The following is a 19,471-nucleotide window of genomic DNA, read 5'->3' as shown; positions in this document are numbered from 1 at the left end:
ATCGATATTATACATCAAATTATGTGACAACATCTGTATTAAATATTACAACCATGCACTTAGTTCCTCATGTTATTACACAACACGCATGACATCACAAGATTGATTAATTCAAGCAAGCCTGACTACAACAAACACAACCGCAACTAGCAATAAAAAAAGTAGAACTAAAATGCACTTAAGCAATATAATTAGTTCTCATGCTATCCCAACTAAAACAGACAGCTGCACATCCACTAGATCAATATCGATGGACTTCTTCCGCTGGCTCACTGCCTCATCACCTTCAGCAGCAATCTCCTGTGTAATAGAATTTTGTATGTGTTGAACGTACTCTTCCTCTCAGTACCAACCTTTACATCCGCTGGTGCCCTCCCACTGCAATTAGAACAAAGAATAAGGAATTTAAATAACATCATCAAGCAAAACCAGTACAAATTAACCATATTAATCAAATGCGGGGAAATAATAACCCACCTCACGGTCCGGACACTTGTAGAATATACGATCTTTGTTGATTTCCTCTTTTTTCACTCGGTACTCCTTCACAATCTTTTGCTTACACTCACCGCAAGCAATGAGAGAAAGATACAGCCGCAGACGCTTTGGATCCCGGAGATGAGAGACTGAGGACCTGGTCACGGTTGTCATCTACTATATCCATACTCATTTCTTTAAACTATGCATGATTTTATTTTAATTTTTTCTATTATCTATATTTATTGTTGAAAACTACTATAAACACAATATTTTCTAAAGAAAAGTAACTAAAAAGACATTAATAATAAAATTCTATACTTGTCTTGTTTTAAGCATGAAAAAATATAATGGATACTATCTAGCCCAAAGAGTCGATGGGAGGATGAATGGGAGGATAAAAACAACATGAAGATAGTTACCTCTAAAAACAACATGAAAATGACATGGGAGGATGAAGCTAGTTACCTCTAAACACGAAGAGTCGATGGCGGAGTCGAAGAAGATCACCAATGGGTGTCGGCGATGTCGATCAAACTATAACCATTGATTTTGAGCTTAAAATGGAGGAGAAATCACAAAAACAAAAAAATCACATCAAAAAGATAAGAGCGAATGAAGTTAGTTACCCCTAGACCCGAGGAAATGATGATGGCGTTGAAGAAGATCACCAATGGGCACCAGAGATGAAGAACAAGCAAGAAAAAACAAGAACAAGCAATGGCAAGCAAGAAGAGAGGGAACAAACTCACTGAATTTTGAATGGGCTCGGTCTCAGGGAGGAAGAAGGGAGAAAGATATAATCCGTGCAACTTTAGTCCTCGCTGGAAGTAAAAACGGGGACTAAAAAGGGTTATTTTAGTCCCGGAGCAAGTCACCAACCGGATATAATCCGTGCACCTTTAGTCCTCACTGGAAGTAAAAACAGGGACTAAAAAGGATCATTTTAGTCTTGGGGCAAGCCACCAACCAGGCCTAAATCTTTAGTTCCGGCTGGTGGCACCAACCGGGAATAGAGGGCCCTGTTTAGATTGGGATGAAAATTTTTTGGGTGTCATATCGGATGTGTCAGAAGGATATCAGGAGGGGTTTTTAGAAACTAATAAAAAAACAAATTACATAGCTCGTCAGAAAACTGCAAGACAAATCTATTAAGTATAATTAATCCATCATTAGCACATATGGGTTACTGTAGCACTTAAGGCTAATCATGGAGTAACTAGGCTTAAAAGATTCGTCTCGCGATTTTCAACCAAACTGTGTAATTAGTTTATTTTTTATCTACATTTAATGTTTCATGCATGTGTCCAAAGATTCGATGGGATGGACGAAAAATTTTTAGGTAGGAAACTAAACAGGGCCTAGTCCCGGCCCGTAACACGAGCCGGGACTATAGGGTCCCTGCCCTGACAATTCTTCGCAGCAGCCATTGGGCGGGACCCTTTAGTCCTGGAACGGGACTAAAAGGGTCTTTAGTCCTGAGGACCAAAACTGCCGAGACTATTAGCGATTTTGGCAATCGTCCAAAGACCTTATCTATTGTAGTGACGACCCCCGGTACATCACTTGGATAGTTCCTAGAATAGCATGCACAATTGTCACCATCTTTGGATAGCACTAACTAGAAGCAGAACACATATGGACGGTTTCCTACGTACATATGCCTTGACAGATTGTCCGAGTAGGCTCTAACCTTCTAGATAGTGTTGAGGTGCACCTCATGCTCATGAGGTCTACTCTCTATATATGTCTACTCTCACAGATATATTGAAAGGAGATCAATCTCGGGTGTACTCTCATGCAGGTAATGTGCACCTCAAGTGTCCTGTGTGCTCCTCTTAAGTCATTGGTTTATTAATGATGTGCTTAGCGGCTGCTTTCTCAAACTAGGACAACTCAACGTTACAGAAAATAAGAGAATGTTACCTGAGCAAACCGACAGAAGGGACTTTATTCACAGCTACATAAGAACATCTCCAATATGAGTTTGGTATAATTTACTTACTAAACTAATCAATTTAGCAAGTTAACAAAAAAAATAGCAATCTTAATTTTTAGGGCTCACATTTAATTATTTTTGGTTTATTATGTTGTTTACAAAAATAAAAGAAAATTGCATCTTGACGCGAGCACCAGCTGTGTACGGTCAGCAAGGCATGTCTAGCCTCCATGCCTTCCGGTCAATGCAAGCTATGAGCATATATGAAGATAGTAGGCCATGCACAAGTGAAGACAGCATGCCATACTTTCGAACCAAAGATCAATAAATGCCCGCAGAGACAAGCACGGAGAGACAACGTTGACCCATAGGACAGCGGCAATGGAGGCTGGTACATACCAGCAGCGGCTGGACCCGAGGGCCATGCGAGAAGTGCCGTGAAAATAGGTCCAAGAAAGAGAGATAGGGAGTTCTATCGAGTTTGAAAATTTATGAGTTGAAGAGGATATTTGACAACTTTCTATTTTTAAGGGACTCCCTTTTACCAAACTATTGGAGGAGTTTTTTTCTCCTTTTGCTAAAATATTAAAATAGGAAGTTGTTTTGCCAAACTCGTAGGGATGCTCTAAATGATTTTCAGAGATGACTATGTTTTTTCCAGAGACAGCTCTATTAAGAATCGTCTCTAATTTTTTTCCTCTGAGATGGTCCACCTCTATCAATATATTTTAGAGGTGGTTGGTGTTTAGCTACCTCTAAAAATAGGTTCAATAGAAAAAATTCACAGCTGTTTGAAATCAAGCTGCAAGACAAACTTGGCACCTATTCGCCAAAAAGAAGGAAGACAAACTCTGCACCAAAGTTGTACAATTTGAAGAGATCTACAATTTTGTAGTTGACAACCTTTTCATATCAAATCATTTGTAGTCCCAAATTGTGTTTTAAGTTCTTACATTTTCAAATTTACATTATTTATCTTTTTAAACGGATGTAGTGCTCAGTGACATCTAAAACTTTCCATATTAAAAATTTTACCATTTGAAATCGTTATTAGGGGCCAAACTATTCAATACAAAATTCATGAAAGTTTATACAAAAATAATTGCATACTATACTTGATCACAAGTCACTTTGAGGAGGCCTGACCTAAGTTCAGGCCCCCAAAACTACACATGTATGAAAATCGTGCGACTTATGACTTTGTGACACATATTATCTGATGGGCTTGACCTTTTTCCTTTTTTTTCTTTTTTACCTTATTTGTGAATTCTGTAAAATGATTTATAGAGTCAAACCACCTTGTTGACATCCTCTATAAATTAAATTCTAGAGGTAATCCAGCCTCCCATATAGAAATTAATTTCTAGATACGTCTAGATATCCGCCTCTACAGATCGATGATTTCTAAATACACTTGACTAGAGGTGGTTTTTCGAGCCGCTTCTGCAAATCATTTTGACTACCTCCAAAAAAATTAATATTTTCTGCAGTGGTTATTTATGGAATTAAATGTTAGTAGCTTAAGCTAAGCCTATCACTAGCAGCATTGCTGCATTATAGACTGCTAGGAAGGAAGTATGGGACACACTGTCGAGTGATTTTACTTTGCTTTCTCAACTGGGATTTACCATAGGTGGGTATTGAGAGACTTGTCATTGGTGTATAATATTAAGGTTAAAATAAAGAGCATCTTTGTGTAGTTTGTGCTAGTGAATGGAAACCCACGCTACTTCTATGAATTTCCCCAACTTTTTTAAAAAACTTCCCCAAGGTCTGCCACAGGGTGTATCCAAGTTGAAATACATAAGCAGCTGAACAAGCAGTCCTTTACTGCAATGTATTATTAAACACAAAATTGGCATTATTTCCAAAAATAAATTGCGATAGAGCATGTTGACTAGTGTCTACATGTTGAACTTGATTTTACTAAAATTTAAACCACAACCATTTATGCTCTGGATAGATTATTTTATCTTTTGTGCATATGCAATTTATAAAGCACAAGCCAAAATTGGTGAAATCAAGGGGCATTACTTGAATGTTATTGCAGATACAAGCGAAGAAATAATTAAGAGAGATGTGTTTGCAAGGAAATTTGGAGTTACTATTGTAATGCATGACTACTTCATTAATATGATAATTCACCGCAAATACCACAATATGCGGTGACAAAAGACTACTTCTTGACATTCACCTACTGGTGCATGCATTTATTGATAGATAGACAAAATTCATATACATTTCCATGTATTAGCTAAAGTATTGTGTTGCGTATGTTGGCTGAGATTATATGCACACAACCTAGGGTTTAATAGTTTCCCCTGAATAGGCCTTGATCCAAGGTTATGAATCTGATGTATTAATTGGAAAAGTGGCTTTTCGAATTAAGAACTACATCCATCTACTGCTATTGAATCTGAATACAGGGCTACAACTATGTAACTGATTTATTTCCTTCATTCATTGTGGACATAGCATCACCGGGTACAGAGCATTGTTGGTTATCATTTCTTTGTCTTGATTTAATTTGTCATGTTGTCATAGTCATAGTGGTCGACAGGGAAGAAATAACTTCCCTTTGTCCACACACCTCATCATGTGGATTGGCAGATTTCTAATAGTTTGTTGTTGCTGCACATGCATCCATTTTTATGGTTACCAACTACATGATGTAATGATCTATTAGATTGTGTCCTTATTAGACGCTGTGAAGCAATCATATTCCACTTTAACTGGGTATGTATGTTTCTAGGTTCTCATTGTTTTACGCTTTTAGCTTGTACACTCATAATGATACCATTAGTGCTTTAGGCCATAGCCAAGATATGTTTTTGGATACAACCGATCTTTGCACATTCAGTGAAGGGCATCTGCATCATGGACCACACATGGAAATTTTCTTTACACATTCTTTTGAGCAAGGTTTAATGAAAAAATTGGCACAAATGACAGTTTTAACATAATTAGCTATTGTCAGGAGACACAAAAAAAAGAGTAACGCTGAAAACCTATATAAAAAGAATATAATCCTAAAACAGTTTATGGGTGAAACAATTGTCTAATACTTGTTCCCTATTATATATTGAGTTAGTGTCAATATATCTGCTCCCCCACCAATGTACAAAGAACATAAACACCAGTGCTTCCAAAAATGTGTATGCTTCCTGCTGTAGAACTCAGAAAATTGTGTAGTTTGAGAATAAGTTCACAAGATTGTCTAATGCTTCAGGGTAAAATTTCCTTGCAAACAAGTAGCATGGTCTCTTAAGTCCATTCCACAGGCAAGGCTTCTGCAAGAGCTCTTTCTGCAGTCAACATCAAGAATATAAGCATTATTGGACGTCCAGTGTTTCTCCCAATATTTAAGTTGACATCAAAGAAAACACAATTACTCCACACAGCCACACAGGTTGCAACTGAAAAGAGAACGTGGGCTGAAGATTTTCTTAAACCATACACAAAAGGAAAAAATGGGAGAACAGATCACTCTCACTAGGAATCAAAATAAAAGTATGACACCTGAACTTGAGGCAATGATGAGTGTGCACTTTGCTTGATTTGCAACTTGACGGAACTGATAGGACTATACGCTTAGAACCTAATAGTATATATATTATATTGTACCCCGACTTATCATGTGCAAATAATGCAACATATATGATAAATCAACATGGTAGTATAATTAATTCAGTAAATAAATGCAATTTTCAGGCTTGTCTTTCAAATAAATCATCAATGGTTAAATTAATTCAGATAGCTTGGGAGGAAGAGACCTTCTCATCACTGGTGATGTGGTAGCTCACATCAATCGACTGCAGCAAGATGGAAGTTAGAGACATAAAAGGATCATATGTATCATGTTAAGATGACACAAAATAAAGGTAAACGTACAGTCATATTCTTCAGGCGTTCATAAGTGACATCATTAGCTCGGAAAGATCTGGGATGCCACTTTCCTTCAGACCAATCAACGTAGGTGACAGACCAGTTAGCAATGCCAGCAGGGTCCATCATCTGTTCAATACATATGAGAGCCTTGACATCAGTACCTAGAAGACATTATTGACAATCAGATTCTCTTAAAATATATAGTAACATTATGTGATCGTTACTAACGTGGAATAGTGTTGGCAGATAATGCTCATCTGCATAGCAATTGCGACCTTCTTCCATTCCGGGCTGCGAAGGGCACAAAGCACATGCGAAGGGCACAAAGCACAACCAAAGACACAAATTATTCAGCAAGGTAGTGCTATCAACGTAACAGAATGAAATCAAACAATAGTGGAAATCAAGCAATAGGACCTACAAGAGAAGTTCCTTGTTTCGAGCAATTTTCGCTGATTTATTTAGGAGACACTAACAGAGTGATGTTCACAAGTGCAAAGAACAGATGGAAAAATGTGCACGAATAGCAGTAGTGGTAAAGTGGAGGATCTAGATTTTGGGAGAAACAGTTAATCAGTTGACAGAAGAGTGAACTGAAAGCTAGAACGCGTAGTGCATGCTGTCTATGACTACAAGACGACACCAAAATTATACTATGCTAGTGTTCAAGTATACAGTATATGCATGGAAGGCCATGAAATTTAGATTTGATTACCCTGCAGTAAAGCCTGAATTTTGAGTAATAAAGACTGTCTGCAATCACCACCATTGCATGTTGTCGCTTCATTGAGAACCACTGCAATGTTCAAAGAATAGTATTGTAGACACATTTCAGTACTTGGAGTCCATACAAACCTCATAAATTCAATGTATTTGGGGAAATAAATATTGATATTTAAAATAAAGTAGATTATCTGCAACAAAAAAGATGATTCTTATAGATTGATAATGATTTCTAGCGTTCTAGCACATAGATTACTTAATATCCACAATTTGTGAACTTGAAAGAGGCAAAGGTCACCTGAGAACCTTTCCTGAATTCTGACTCCCAAACTTCAGGTAACATATTCTTTGAGTATCTGTAAACTCCATGTGGCCCGGGGTCATGAAAACTAGCCAATAAATACACAAGAATGTGAATGGCTGAAAAAAAATGTGGCAAGTGTATATAAAGAACTACGGCATTGAAGATCTGTGCAATGCTCTAGGCTATGGCTTAACGATATGAATGAATGCAACATAGTTCAGACAGAGCATTGTCTCACCAGTCCAGAAAACTGTGTCTTGATCCCATGAGGAAGTCGTACACATAGTCAAAATTGTGAAGAGGAACACAGCTGAATTCATTGTATGAGGAATGGTTACATAGTGAGAGAGTTCGTCATGCTAGAAAGTATTTTCGAATATGGAGATCACCTGTCTGAAAGCAATACAAAATGCTGGTTGTCTATATCTTCTAGAGCTTTTGCCAACAGCCTCCTCTCTGCATCAACCATTGAAATCATACCCCATCCTACCTGCTAGGAAATAGCCAATATCAGAATCCTACGGAACACGTACAGGTATATAGTCAATGTGCAGCAAACATTAATTATCTACTCACTAACTGGCTATACTTCTTAGACAGAACCAAATCTGTCAAATTGAATTATCTGCAGATATATGAATACAGATAATATTAGAAAACAATCTGTAGATAATTTCTACTTCCAGCTCAAACATACGTGCATGTTATATGTGCATCAAGTTATTTTTAAGAAAATTGGAACTGTGGTCACCATAATTTTTTCACCATAAATGTGCATATATTCTGAAACTGCATCCTGTGCCTTTATTCCTATACACCGTAAGTAAGTACTATTTAAGTGTTTCAATATGCATACCTAGATAAGAACAATGGTGAAGTAAAATTGATTGTCACTGGAAACTCTGAAGAACTAGAATCCATTTCATCAGAAGTCAAGCAGAAAAGGTGTTGGCATATAAGACATCTTAGTAAATCAAAACAGATTACTACCTTATGATCTTATAAACACACATGCTTTACATGCTCAGCATGGCTTCATCCTAAATAGCATTACCTTCTCACTGTGTATGTCTCGACCGACAAATATGGGACTGACATGTTCGTGCTTCTCCCGTGAAGCATGAACATATATAGTGTATCTCCCCTCATGTCCCTAGAGAGATAAGCATGGAAAACACAAATGAAGTAAGATATATCCCTTGGTCTTTTGATTCAAATGGTGCCACAAAGACAGTAAAGAGAAAAATAGGTTCAGAACAAAGTACAGTTGTGGTTTGGTATTAGGGGCAAATCCGTTAATATAACAAAATCTGATTCTGGTTTAGATCTAAGCACATTTAAATAAAAAAATGGCCAATAAAAAACACATTTCATGAAATGAAAGATAGAAAGATATGATGCAGCCTATGAACAACTAATGTTCTTTTGATCTTAGTTATGACTGGTGAATTACTGTACATCTTATTGGATGGGAGATATGGAAACACCGCAATGATTGTGTCTTCAACAATGCTGTCCTAAGTGTTTCCTTGATTGTGAGGATGGTAGAAGAGGAGGACATCCTATGGTGTTTTTGGCTCCAGTGTTTGTGACCTTTTATATGTTTCTCTTTTGGTCATTTATTGTCGTTTTCAGGTGGGGCTGTTTTACCCTCACTTTTTATCTCTTTTTCTCGCTTAATGAAATGACATGTAGCTCTCCATTGTCCTTCAAGAAAAAAAATGTGATCATTTGCTTTGTTTGAAGCCGGTGTGTTTGCTTTTTATGATCTAGTGCATTGGGTTGTTGTCTGGTGTCTTGGTGTTGTGCATTTTGTACTCATTTTCTTAATGAAATGAAAGCATCTCTCTTGCATAGTTCTAGAAAAGAAAATTACTGCACAGTAACCATCTGTACTTTAAATGGGAGTAATGTATTTGTATTTTATTAAGTCATCCTTTAGGACCCACAAACAGTATCTGGAGACAGCAAATCCAAAGTCTGTAACAAAATTAATATCATGTGTAAAGTTGCTAAGTATGCATCAATATACACAAGGGAAAGTGGCAATGGATACCTTAAAGAACAACTCCCACAATTTTTCGAATGGAAGTTTTCCTGGGGTCAGGAACATAAAGGCAATTTTTGGGTTCCTTGGTATGAAAGCAGGCGTCGAGAGGATCTGTCTGAAGACAACACGTGCAGCAGTCTCTGCATCAGTAAGTTCCCGGGTTGGTTCTGAGGGAAACCAGTCCCTAACAGGATAGGTATAATCCTGGGGTGGGTAAAGATAAGCCCATAACACAGTGATGGTGACAAATATTACAACCACTGATATCCATATGCGTCTTCTTGGACTTGCTCTTGTGCGAGGAACTGTAACACTCTTCATATCGTCGAAGCCCAATTTCCACACCTGATACCACTTCATTTCTTTTGGCTACTCGCATTGATATGCCCCGCCTTCATTACTCTCTTCTTGAATAAAGAAAAAGTGTCTTAATGGAGCTTCCAAAAATGTGAAAATTGAAAAAACAATTGTCTTCTGCTTCTATATGTGCTTCTGCAAAATAACAGAGAAAAGGGGAAGTAATCAACCTGCTCTCTTTTCTAGAACTACACAGGAGAGCCGTGTATCATTTCATTGAGGTAGAAAAAGATAGTACAACAGGCTGTGGAAAGACCCAACCTCTCAATACAAAATAATTGAAAGAAAATTAACTTACAATAAGAATTGAATTGATTTTGGAAGGCGAAATACAATTTATTCCGATCTACAAGCAAGAAAGCAATCTCCACTGTTATGTTGCTTGTTGCTAAAATAATGTGCACTAGCCTTCTGCATATTTGCACTACATAATTTAATACCACAAAAGAATCAAATGGTAAAAGCTAATATTTGGAATCCTTTTACTATTTACAAATCAAAAAGGGGCAATTTCATTCTAATATGTATTTTCCTTATTCAATATATCTAAAGTTTTTATTACCTTAAAGATTAGTATACTCTGAAACATATCCAAACACATGTATGTGCATCATAATCAATTAAGATGATCTGACAAGCCAAGGGTTCTAAAGTGCACATGCCAAAAACTCCTCGACACTGCCACACTGGCACTGAAATAAAAGGATGGCAATACAATATTATGACAGTAGAATAAAAGCCACAAGCATTGATTTTAAAGGAACAATCATAAACAATCATTTTGTTTGCCACAGAACAAAACAAATGTGATTGCCTTCCTGCTCAATCAGAAGAATGGAGACCCCATGGATTCATGACCAGCCTTCTCGATCCCATTGTACTTATGTTCTTAGAAACATTATGCTGTCAGCATGAGAGGCATTGGTGATATATACCTCAACGGCCTAGTTTGCATTTTCTTTGATGTGCTTGACTGCATTGAGAATGTAGTGAGTTTATTGAATCTTCACATCTCTAGTAGAAGTTTGTGAATTTAACTCTACAAAATATTCTTTTAACCACCTCCTTGTTGCATAATAATAAATAAATGCAAGTGAGTTTGCAAAGCCAACAGATTCCAAAAACAGAGCCTGAACATTATTTTAGTAAGCACATCGTTGCATGCAGGACCAATACTTGTGGCTCTAAGGTTGCACAACATGGAGCATCTACATTCGAGAATCATTTTTTTAGAACATACGATGCGTGTGTTTCATTAAGAGGTTAAGATATAGTCTAGCATGCAAAGTGCCTCGATGAGAAGAAAACAGACCCAACTAAAAAAGATAGGAGAGAAAAGAAACTACCAAACACACATCCAATCAAGCACACACGCAAGCGCCCCGAGCGAGCCACACACTTGAGGCCTTGTTTGGATGTTGTCGGATTCATCTCGATCCACATGTGTTGGAGTGGATTGGGGTGGAATTTAGTTCAAGATCCACTCCAATCCACCCCAACACATGTGGATTTATGCGAATCCAACTACATCCAAACAAGGCCTGAAACTATTGTAATACGATAGGCAAAATGATTAACTTGGCTTGCAACCATCAACCAGCTTCCTCTTTAATATCTTGGCCAACTATATAGGATGAAGCAATTGTCATCTGAACAACCGAGCATTGTGTTCCTTCCAGATCCTCCAAGAGGTTAGGATGACTTAGGAATCAAACATTCGATGCCCCGAGGCTCTGGAAGGACTTTCCCTATTTGGAGCCATAAGTCTGTCCAGGAAGATTATGAGGATGGCAGCCAGTCATAGGATTGTTATTCAAAGGATATGAGGGCTCTGAACCAAGTCTCCCAATTAAAGACATAGTTAAGCAACAAGGGCTAATAGTGTCTTAGACTTTTGTGAACAAATTGTACAAATCCTTCTATTAGGCAACCCATGCATTTGCATCCTCTCCGACAAAGAGTAAGGAGACCAACCACATCAAGAATTTGCAATTGTTTGGCAACTTAACATAGTTGCTTTGCGTCGAGGATTACTGTTTGCCCCACAAAATGGGATCTGTTGATGTCCAGTATGGGCATCACCTCTCCACTTTCACAAGAAATCACCTGGAATCTCTAAGAAGGTTGGGCGGGCTTTCCACCAAGTCCCAGATATATATGCTAATAATCCAAAATTCCTCAAACAAAAATTAATTACACTAGAGATGGAAATGTCTCGGACTAGTCGATGATTGGAGAGCCCCTCCTTGACTGTGCTAGAGTTTCAAATCCATGTGCTGACTAGAGCATTAAGGCTAGCCGGCTAGGTGCAGTGCAATATCCAAATGGAGCGACCCTCAATCCATTTATCTCTCCAAAACAGTGTGTAGTGCCCATTACCAACACTTATTGACCAAAGAAGCCCCAACCCATGCATAGCCGTCTTGTCAAAGTGTGACCAGAACCCCTATAGGCCTTTGTTGAGTCAGTGCATCAGATCCATTCCCTACGCATCTGAAATGTTAATCAAGGGAGTTTCATGTCATGGAGGCCGAGTCCCTCCCAACCCTGGAGGTCTAGAAGATTTTGTCCATGCCACCAGACAATGCCCACAATTATTCACTGCATCTATGTCACACATAAGGAATGCTTTGCAGATCGTGTCGACGGCATGTATAGTCCAAGGTTGCAGCTTGACCAGAATGGAAATATGGACTAATATGGCAATGAGCTAGTCTTGGCGAGGATGAGATGACCCTACCTTTTTAGGAACTTGTCTTTCCAAAGCGGCAAACGGTCTGCATCCTTGTCCACCAACTACAGAATAGCTGACATTGGTAAACACATGACTAATAGAAGAGCGAGTCCCCAGGTACAGGCATGAGAGGTCACTGATAGGACAACATAAAAAATTCTAAATGGTCTACCTCGTCTAGGACACAACAAATCATAGTGACATGACACTTGGAAAGGTTGGTGAATAGCCCCCTCAAAGCATAAAAGGTAGATAGGAACATCACAATGTCCCGAGGCGACCAGTGCAAAGAACAGAATAAGATCATCCATATAAAAGCAATGTCATGTATGTGATGGACCAGAGACCCAATGTTTGAAGTAGGTCTTGTATCCACATGTTGTAGAGAGTAGAGACCCAATGAACATGAAGACCATCGGGGATAGATGACCCTCCTATCAAAGTCACATGGCATGGTAGGTCATTTTCTCTTAGATGCTATTAATCAAGACCTTGGTACTGTTGTAGAGAGGAGCACTGAGATCTAGTTAGTCCAAACTCTAGAGAACCCAAGATGTTACAAGGAATCAATCAAGAACGGCTAAGTGCCCATTTAAGACTGCTCTCCTCCACTTTTCTATCTCAGCTGGATCTATCCATTCCTTACATCAGCTCACCGGAGAAATGCGGTGGTGGCTATAGAATAGGCGACAACAATGGTACTGTTCGGAGGAAAGGGAACGGTGCCATTGAGAATTATCGGTGGTAGGCAGAGATGCTACAGAAAAGAAATGAAGGGGGGTATGAACTATTATGTGTGTATTGGGTGGTAGTGGTGTAATTTTTCACCAACTCCATAAGAAGATACAAAACTTCAATTTCTAGAGTAAACCTTGAGGAGATCTAGAAAAAACATGAAGTTGGCCTTCAATTCCACATTTTTCTTGGAGCAGAGTTCTTGAAGTTAGACCTATTTGACTCAACAAGTTTGGAGCAGAGTTAGAAAAGCTGGAGTGGAGCGGTGCCAAACATGCCCTAAAGACACTGAGTCAAAGCTTTGGTAATGTTGATCTTGAAGAGAATGCAACGTTGTTTGTTCACATGCATTGCCTTAGCAACCCCAGTGATGTAACAAAATTGTTAGATATTTTACGACCTTTCATGAAAGTGCTCAGTTTGGCAAAATCATCGACAAGGGCCATTGAAACCAATTTCCTGAATCTGCTGATGAGACGGGATGGTAATTCCCAATCCCATTTAGTTCTGATCTGAGGATTTAGTAGGAGTACTAGAGTTCATCATTCATGAGATAAAATTTCCACGCTTCAAAATTTTGACATGACTGCAAAACATACATCACATCAAGTTTGATATACCCAAGCGAGGTTATAGAAGTGATCAATAAAGCCATGGCTAGGGGTCTTGTCTAATGGTATCTCATGAATGATCCCAAAATATCATCCAAAGTGAAAGGGGCATATTGAGCTTAGCGATGTCAAGCTAGTGATGGGAGTAGTGTTGGACAATAATCTCGTGGCTTGCTGGACTTGACTCAATTTTGTCTTTTGGTTCGCCTCAGCTCGTTTATGTTTTCTAACTAGCTAACAGTTTAGCACAAATATATCTATATCTATATCTATATCTATATCTATATCTATATCTATTATCTTATATTTTCAATCCCTACTAGTATTCTATCTCGCTATACAAGTTGTCCACATCAGCATCCACTAGCGCGTAACTATGGCCTTGTTTAGTTCACGAAAAGAAAATTTTTGAGTGTCACATCGGATGTGTCCGAAGGATGTCCGGAAATATTTTCAGATACTAATAAAAAACAAATTACATAGCCCGCCTGAAAACTAAGACGAATTTATTAGCCTAACTAAGCCGTCATTAGCACATGTGGGTTACTATAGCAAATATGGCTAATCATGGACTAATTTGGTTTAAAAGATTCGTCTCATGATTTACAACCAAACTGTGCAATTAGTTTTTTTTTGTCTACACATAATGCTCCATGCATGTGTCTAAAGATTTGATGAAATGGACGAAAAGTTTTTGGATGGGGAACTAAAGAGGGCCATGATAGCACACTATCACATCACATACAAATTGTCCACATCAGCATCCACTAACACATAATTATGATAGCACACTAGCATATCACATGCTATTATATCTTCATTTAAGCAATTTACATCAACAATCTATTACATACATTTAGTTATCCATATTAGCATGCTACATCATCGACTTATATATATAAGTAAACATAAGTTGTATAATTTTATTTTAACGTTATTCGGTCGTGCTAGCGCCTAGACGTTCGGTGCGCGAGTGCGTCCGAACGCTGGTGCTTTAGGTAGCCCCGCTCGCCCCAATCAAAAAGAAGAAAGGAACATGCCAGCCCTGCTCGCTCCACATGGGAAGTTTGAACCCACCCGGCCCCCACTCGCCCCGCACGGGAGGAGAAAGCCCTTCCTTCGAACCCGTCCTGCCCTCACTCGCCCCGCACGTGGGCTGGAAATTCCTCCAGACCCATCCCACTCCCCGCCACGCACGGAATCTGCCCGCCTCCAGCCTTGTTGGCCCCCCATCACATCCACCTATTGCCAAGTCGCCACAATAGCTCCCCTCCCCCGCCTGTACACTACAACATAAAGGTGAAGATGCTGAAACACCATAAATGTGATATTACAACAACTCTCGATGAACTACTGCAATAATAAATTGTAGCAGTTGAAACACCATGAACGTATAAAAGTGTAACAACAAAAAAAAAGACAACAGTTCTAACACTGGGATGATGAAGTTGAAACACCTTGAACATATTATTGCAACAAACAAGAAAAAATAGCTGAAACATAATGAACAGACAACAACAACACCCGACAACTGCTGCAACAACAGACAACAAACTACTGCAACATGTAGATTGAAGAAACTGAAACAACATAAAAAACAGTACTCCAACAATGACTGAAACCCGTTGCAACATCTAGAGAGAACTATTGCAACAATGGTGAAATTTGAACCCGAGAGCTTGCCAGAAGCTTAGCCTACTGAAACAACAAGTGAAAACATACTGCAATATCTGGAGAACACCATTACAACACACGGGAGAGCTGAACCTCGAGAGCTCACCGAAACCCTAGCCACCACCACATCCCTTAGATCTAGAGGAGGAGGAGGAGGAGAAGGAGGAGGAGAAAGAAGAAGAGGAGGGCCTAGATCAGATCCAGGACAGGAGGAAGGGGGAGGAAGACCTCAGATCTAGATCCCTCCGCCACCTACCTCGTTGGAGCCACCGCCATCGTCCTCGTCTTCGGTTCCATGGAGGTCGCGAAGCGGTAGACGGAGGAAAGACGCAGCGCATCGGATGCCGTATCCCTCCTCTCTGATGATATGGAGGTTGCGAAAGGGGGAGGGAGGGAGGGAGGGAGGAAGGGGGCTCACCGGGAAGTCGTCCATGTCACCCTCCTCTCCGGTGGCTTGTAGGTCACGGAGAGAGGGGAGGCATGGCAGTGCACAAGTAGAGCGAGGGAGTGGAGGAGGAGAGGGCGAGGAGAGCGTCACGAGCGCTGCAGGAGTGCGACTCGAGGAAAGGGACAACGGAGATAGGTGCGTTGGTTTGGCAACATCATTTTATTGGGCCACAGGCCTGGGTGCGCGGCACCCGGACTAGATGGACGTCCGCACAGTATCATTACCGTTATTTTAAAGCCTGTGATTTCTGCAGCAATGTGCGGGCTACTGTTCTAGTTTAGTTAATGCCCAAGCTCGCGCTCACGAGCCTAATGAGCTGAACATTCTAAAAGGGCCACCAACATCACCTCAGAACAGCCCCACACAAAGCATACATCTCACTAGTCTTCCTTTTGTGCCCTCTTAATGTTTAGTAGAGATTAGGAGGCCGCTTGGTTTCTTTGCCCAACGTTGTTTGACCCTACCGAGTTTGGTTTCCTTACCTGATCATGTTGAAGACGGTGCCAGCCTCAAAATCAACTCTCCCGCATGAGAGAGACGATTTGGCTCGCTTGGACCAGCGAGCACCTCGTCGCTCGTGCCGATGCAGCGAGTGCAGGCGAGCTCGAGTTTGTTCGTTTATCTAAAAATCTATAGTTGAAATTACTGTTCGTTGATTTGTTGTGAGAACAAAATACTTCTGAATGATTGACAGATTCGACGATAAGCTCAAGCGAACAGGACAAGACATACTGGTTTCAACCAAGTAGCCCCTAGTTTTTTTGGGCACTCCAGAGCCGAGCAGAACCATCTTATCGACATGCTTGCATCTTATCAACTTTGATTGAAACGCGTTGGGGACGTAGTGGTTGGTCCATGCACGCAGGATATATAGAGCATTTTTTTTCAAACGTTGCGACTTTGACTCCCCTACGTATATCATATTTTCTCTAGTCGTTTTTCCCACGCACGTGCAAGCGCACGGCTGCAGCGGTAGTTCCGCACAGGCACAGCCACGGTCGCGATTCCTGCGCCATTGAGAAGCTGCGGCGCTGCAGGACAACCGGCGAGAGCCAAAGCTAGCGGCGCTGCGGGAGAGGAAACCAGCAACGGCGAGAGTGTGTTCCCGTTCCCAGGTTGCTCACCTCTGCAATATTGTCTATTATATTACACCCAAAAAATAAAATGATTCCGGATCATAAGTTTTGAATTTGCATGTTTACAACGTGTCGAGCAATTTGTTACGAGCAGGCAAAAGGGACCATTATTCTGATCTCCGGGAATGTCGATCACACGTACTGCCTATGAAATTGAGGGACGAGAAGAAGGAGCGTCGTATATGGTCAATAATTCGCCCACACTGCACGGAAACACGAAATTTACCCAAATTTCACACCCAGTGATCTGACGCAGCGCAAAGACAGAGCAACACGAAGATCAAGAGCAATGCCAATATATAATCCTCCTCTCCCTGTCTCCCAACCCTAAACTAACGTACGCGGTCAATCCTCCAGTGCAATCCCAAAGCAAATCGATCGATCGTCACAATGCGCATGAAGTCTGCCCCCACAAGAAAACAGAAACGGGAAATGCTCGTACCTGGGGCTGCAGGTCGGGAAGGAAAGCCGGCAAGGGCGGGTGCGGCGGCGATCCAAGAAAGCACCAGGAACCCAGCTGGGAAAACGCATGCGATGCGATGCGATGAAACCGGGCAGGATTATTTGTGCGGGAGCGATGGATCGAGAGCGATGGGGATTGGAGATCGAGGGCCTGGTGGTGGCACGGGGGCGTTGGTGGGAGAAGGGGCTGGGCACGAGAAAGCAGGCAATAATTGCAATGGAGAAATGCATGTTTCTGCATGCGTGTGGCCTTTGCTTTGTGTTCGGCGGAGAAGACGGGGGAGGAAATGGAACAGCTAGCTCCTCGCTCTCCCTCCCCAAACACACACATACAGTGCTTTAATTTCGTCTTGGAGGGGAGACGAAAGGTGGCAATGGCAAATACTACGGGGCTGTTTGGTACAGCTCACAACAGCTTCATGAGCTGTTGTGAGCTGTTTTTTTAGCTAAACACTTATTTTCAAAACAGCTTCATGGGTTAATCTGTTTTTCCTCTTCTCTCACAAATACATAAGTTGGGATGAAGCTGAAAAAAGTAGCTTATTGCAGCTTTCTCTCTCATTTCTCTCTCTCAACTATGCATGAAGTAGTTGGTGAAACTATTTTGCCAAACATTTTTTCCAAAACAGCTCAACTTCATCTAGAAAGTCACTCATGAAGCTATTTTCTAAAAAAACAGATTTACTAGTGATGTTGAGCTGTGCCAAACAAGCCCTACTACTCTCTACAGATCACTGCTAGGTCAGTAACGTACATAAATTACCCTCTCGTAGCTGTATCTTGCACCACACACGTCACGCAATGACACAAATCTCAGCCTGTTCGCTTGAGCTTATCAGCCGAATCTCTCAGCCAATCACTAGTATTTTTTTCTCACGATAAATTAGCCAACAGTACTTTCTATCATGTCTTTATGATTTTAAGTCAAACTGTTTTTAAGATTTGGTTGCATGTTCCTTTTTGTGCATTCAATTCGTGTATTTGAAAATGATATAATGGATTCGTTGCTTCATTCTTTTCAATATTTACTAAAATTAACTACCAAAGGATTATATTTGTGGAGTCTCCACACTATATCTATGTCCAAAATGTGATTTGCTTGTGATTAGAGAAATCATATCTTAAACCGTAGTATTCCTAAAGATAGAATATGTCCACGCTGGTTTAATTACTCAACTTGATGTGGATACTCATATTGTTTTAGATTTATTTTTGGATTTAACGATGTTGTGTGGCTATCAACAACGAGACGACATCAATGGTAACTTTATAAATCTCAAGATTTTATCGATTCAATCTTGGTCTTTCCAGAGGTGCTCATGGAAATAGTATGTGTGTGCACGTATTCATAGTCATGACTCGTAAAAACACTTTGAAGTGTTGTATAGATAAAGTTAGGAGTGGAGTAGGGTATAATCAACACTTGTAACTTTATTAAATGTGTCCATGTGATTAATTCTATAAGCATAGCTAAATGGTAAGATCTTCTAGATACTTACTCTATACTGAAATATAAGGTATCTAAATGATTTTAGGATCAAATAAGGAGTCTAGAAAAAAGACTAACTTGTTCTTCATTAATTAGTTATTTTAGTTGTTAACGTACATGCTTATTTTCTATTAAGCCATAGTTTAAAAAGACATGTATACATGTCAATGATTTTGGCTACCAATCATATGAGTTTTTGTGGGCAAGTTGGTATTTAAACGGCATCTGCAGACACATTATATATGGATGGGGTTTGAAAGGAAGGCATGCATAGATAGGGTTGGGCAACTCAGAATCTATACCTAATAATAAAGAGGCAAAACTTCTCACCCCTGATTTTGGTCCAGCCCACTCCGTATCACCAATACTCACTATGCCAAAACAGCACAAAGGAGACACCTTATTCAGTGACTCGAAATTGAAACACGTCACTAATGTAAGAGC

General features: G+C 40.0%; 1 protein-coding gene across 1 annotated transcript; it reads right to left on the bottom strand.

The window, feature by feature from the left end:
* LOC8072169 lies at nucleotides 5,328-17,742 on the bottom strand. Its single transcript, XM_002444005.2, has 11 exons — nucleotides 17,519-17,742; nucleotides 9,388-9,873; nucleotides 8,386-8,484; nucleotides 7,721-7,821; nucleotides 7,570-7,641; nucleotides 7,326-7,416; nucleotides 7,020-7,100; nucleotides 6,533-6,595; nucleotides 6,308-6,430; nucleotides 6,190-6,228; nucleotides 5,328-5,721 (listed from the first exon to the last, which is right to left on the bottom strand). The coding sequence occupies exons 2-11, from the start codon at nucleotides 9,739-9,741 to the stop codon at nucleotides 5,593-5,595; spliced, it is 1,152 nt and encodes a 383-aa protein (XP_002444050.2). The 5' UTR covers nucleotides 9,742-9,873; nucleotides 17,519-17,742; the 3' UTR covers nucleotides 5,328-5,592.

This window comes from Sorghum bicolor, chromosome 7 (assembly GCF_000003195.3).
Source record: "Sorghum bicolor cultivar BTx623 chromosome 7, Sorghum_bicolor_NCBIv3, whole genome shotgun sequence".
NCBI classification, from domain to species: Eukaryota; Viridiplantae; Streptophyta; class Magnoliopsida; order Poales; family Poaceae; genus Sorghum; species Sorghum bicolor.
This window is presented reverse-complemented; position numbering and strand designations above follow the sequence as displayed.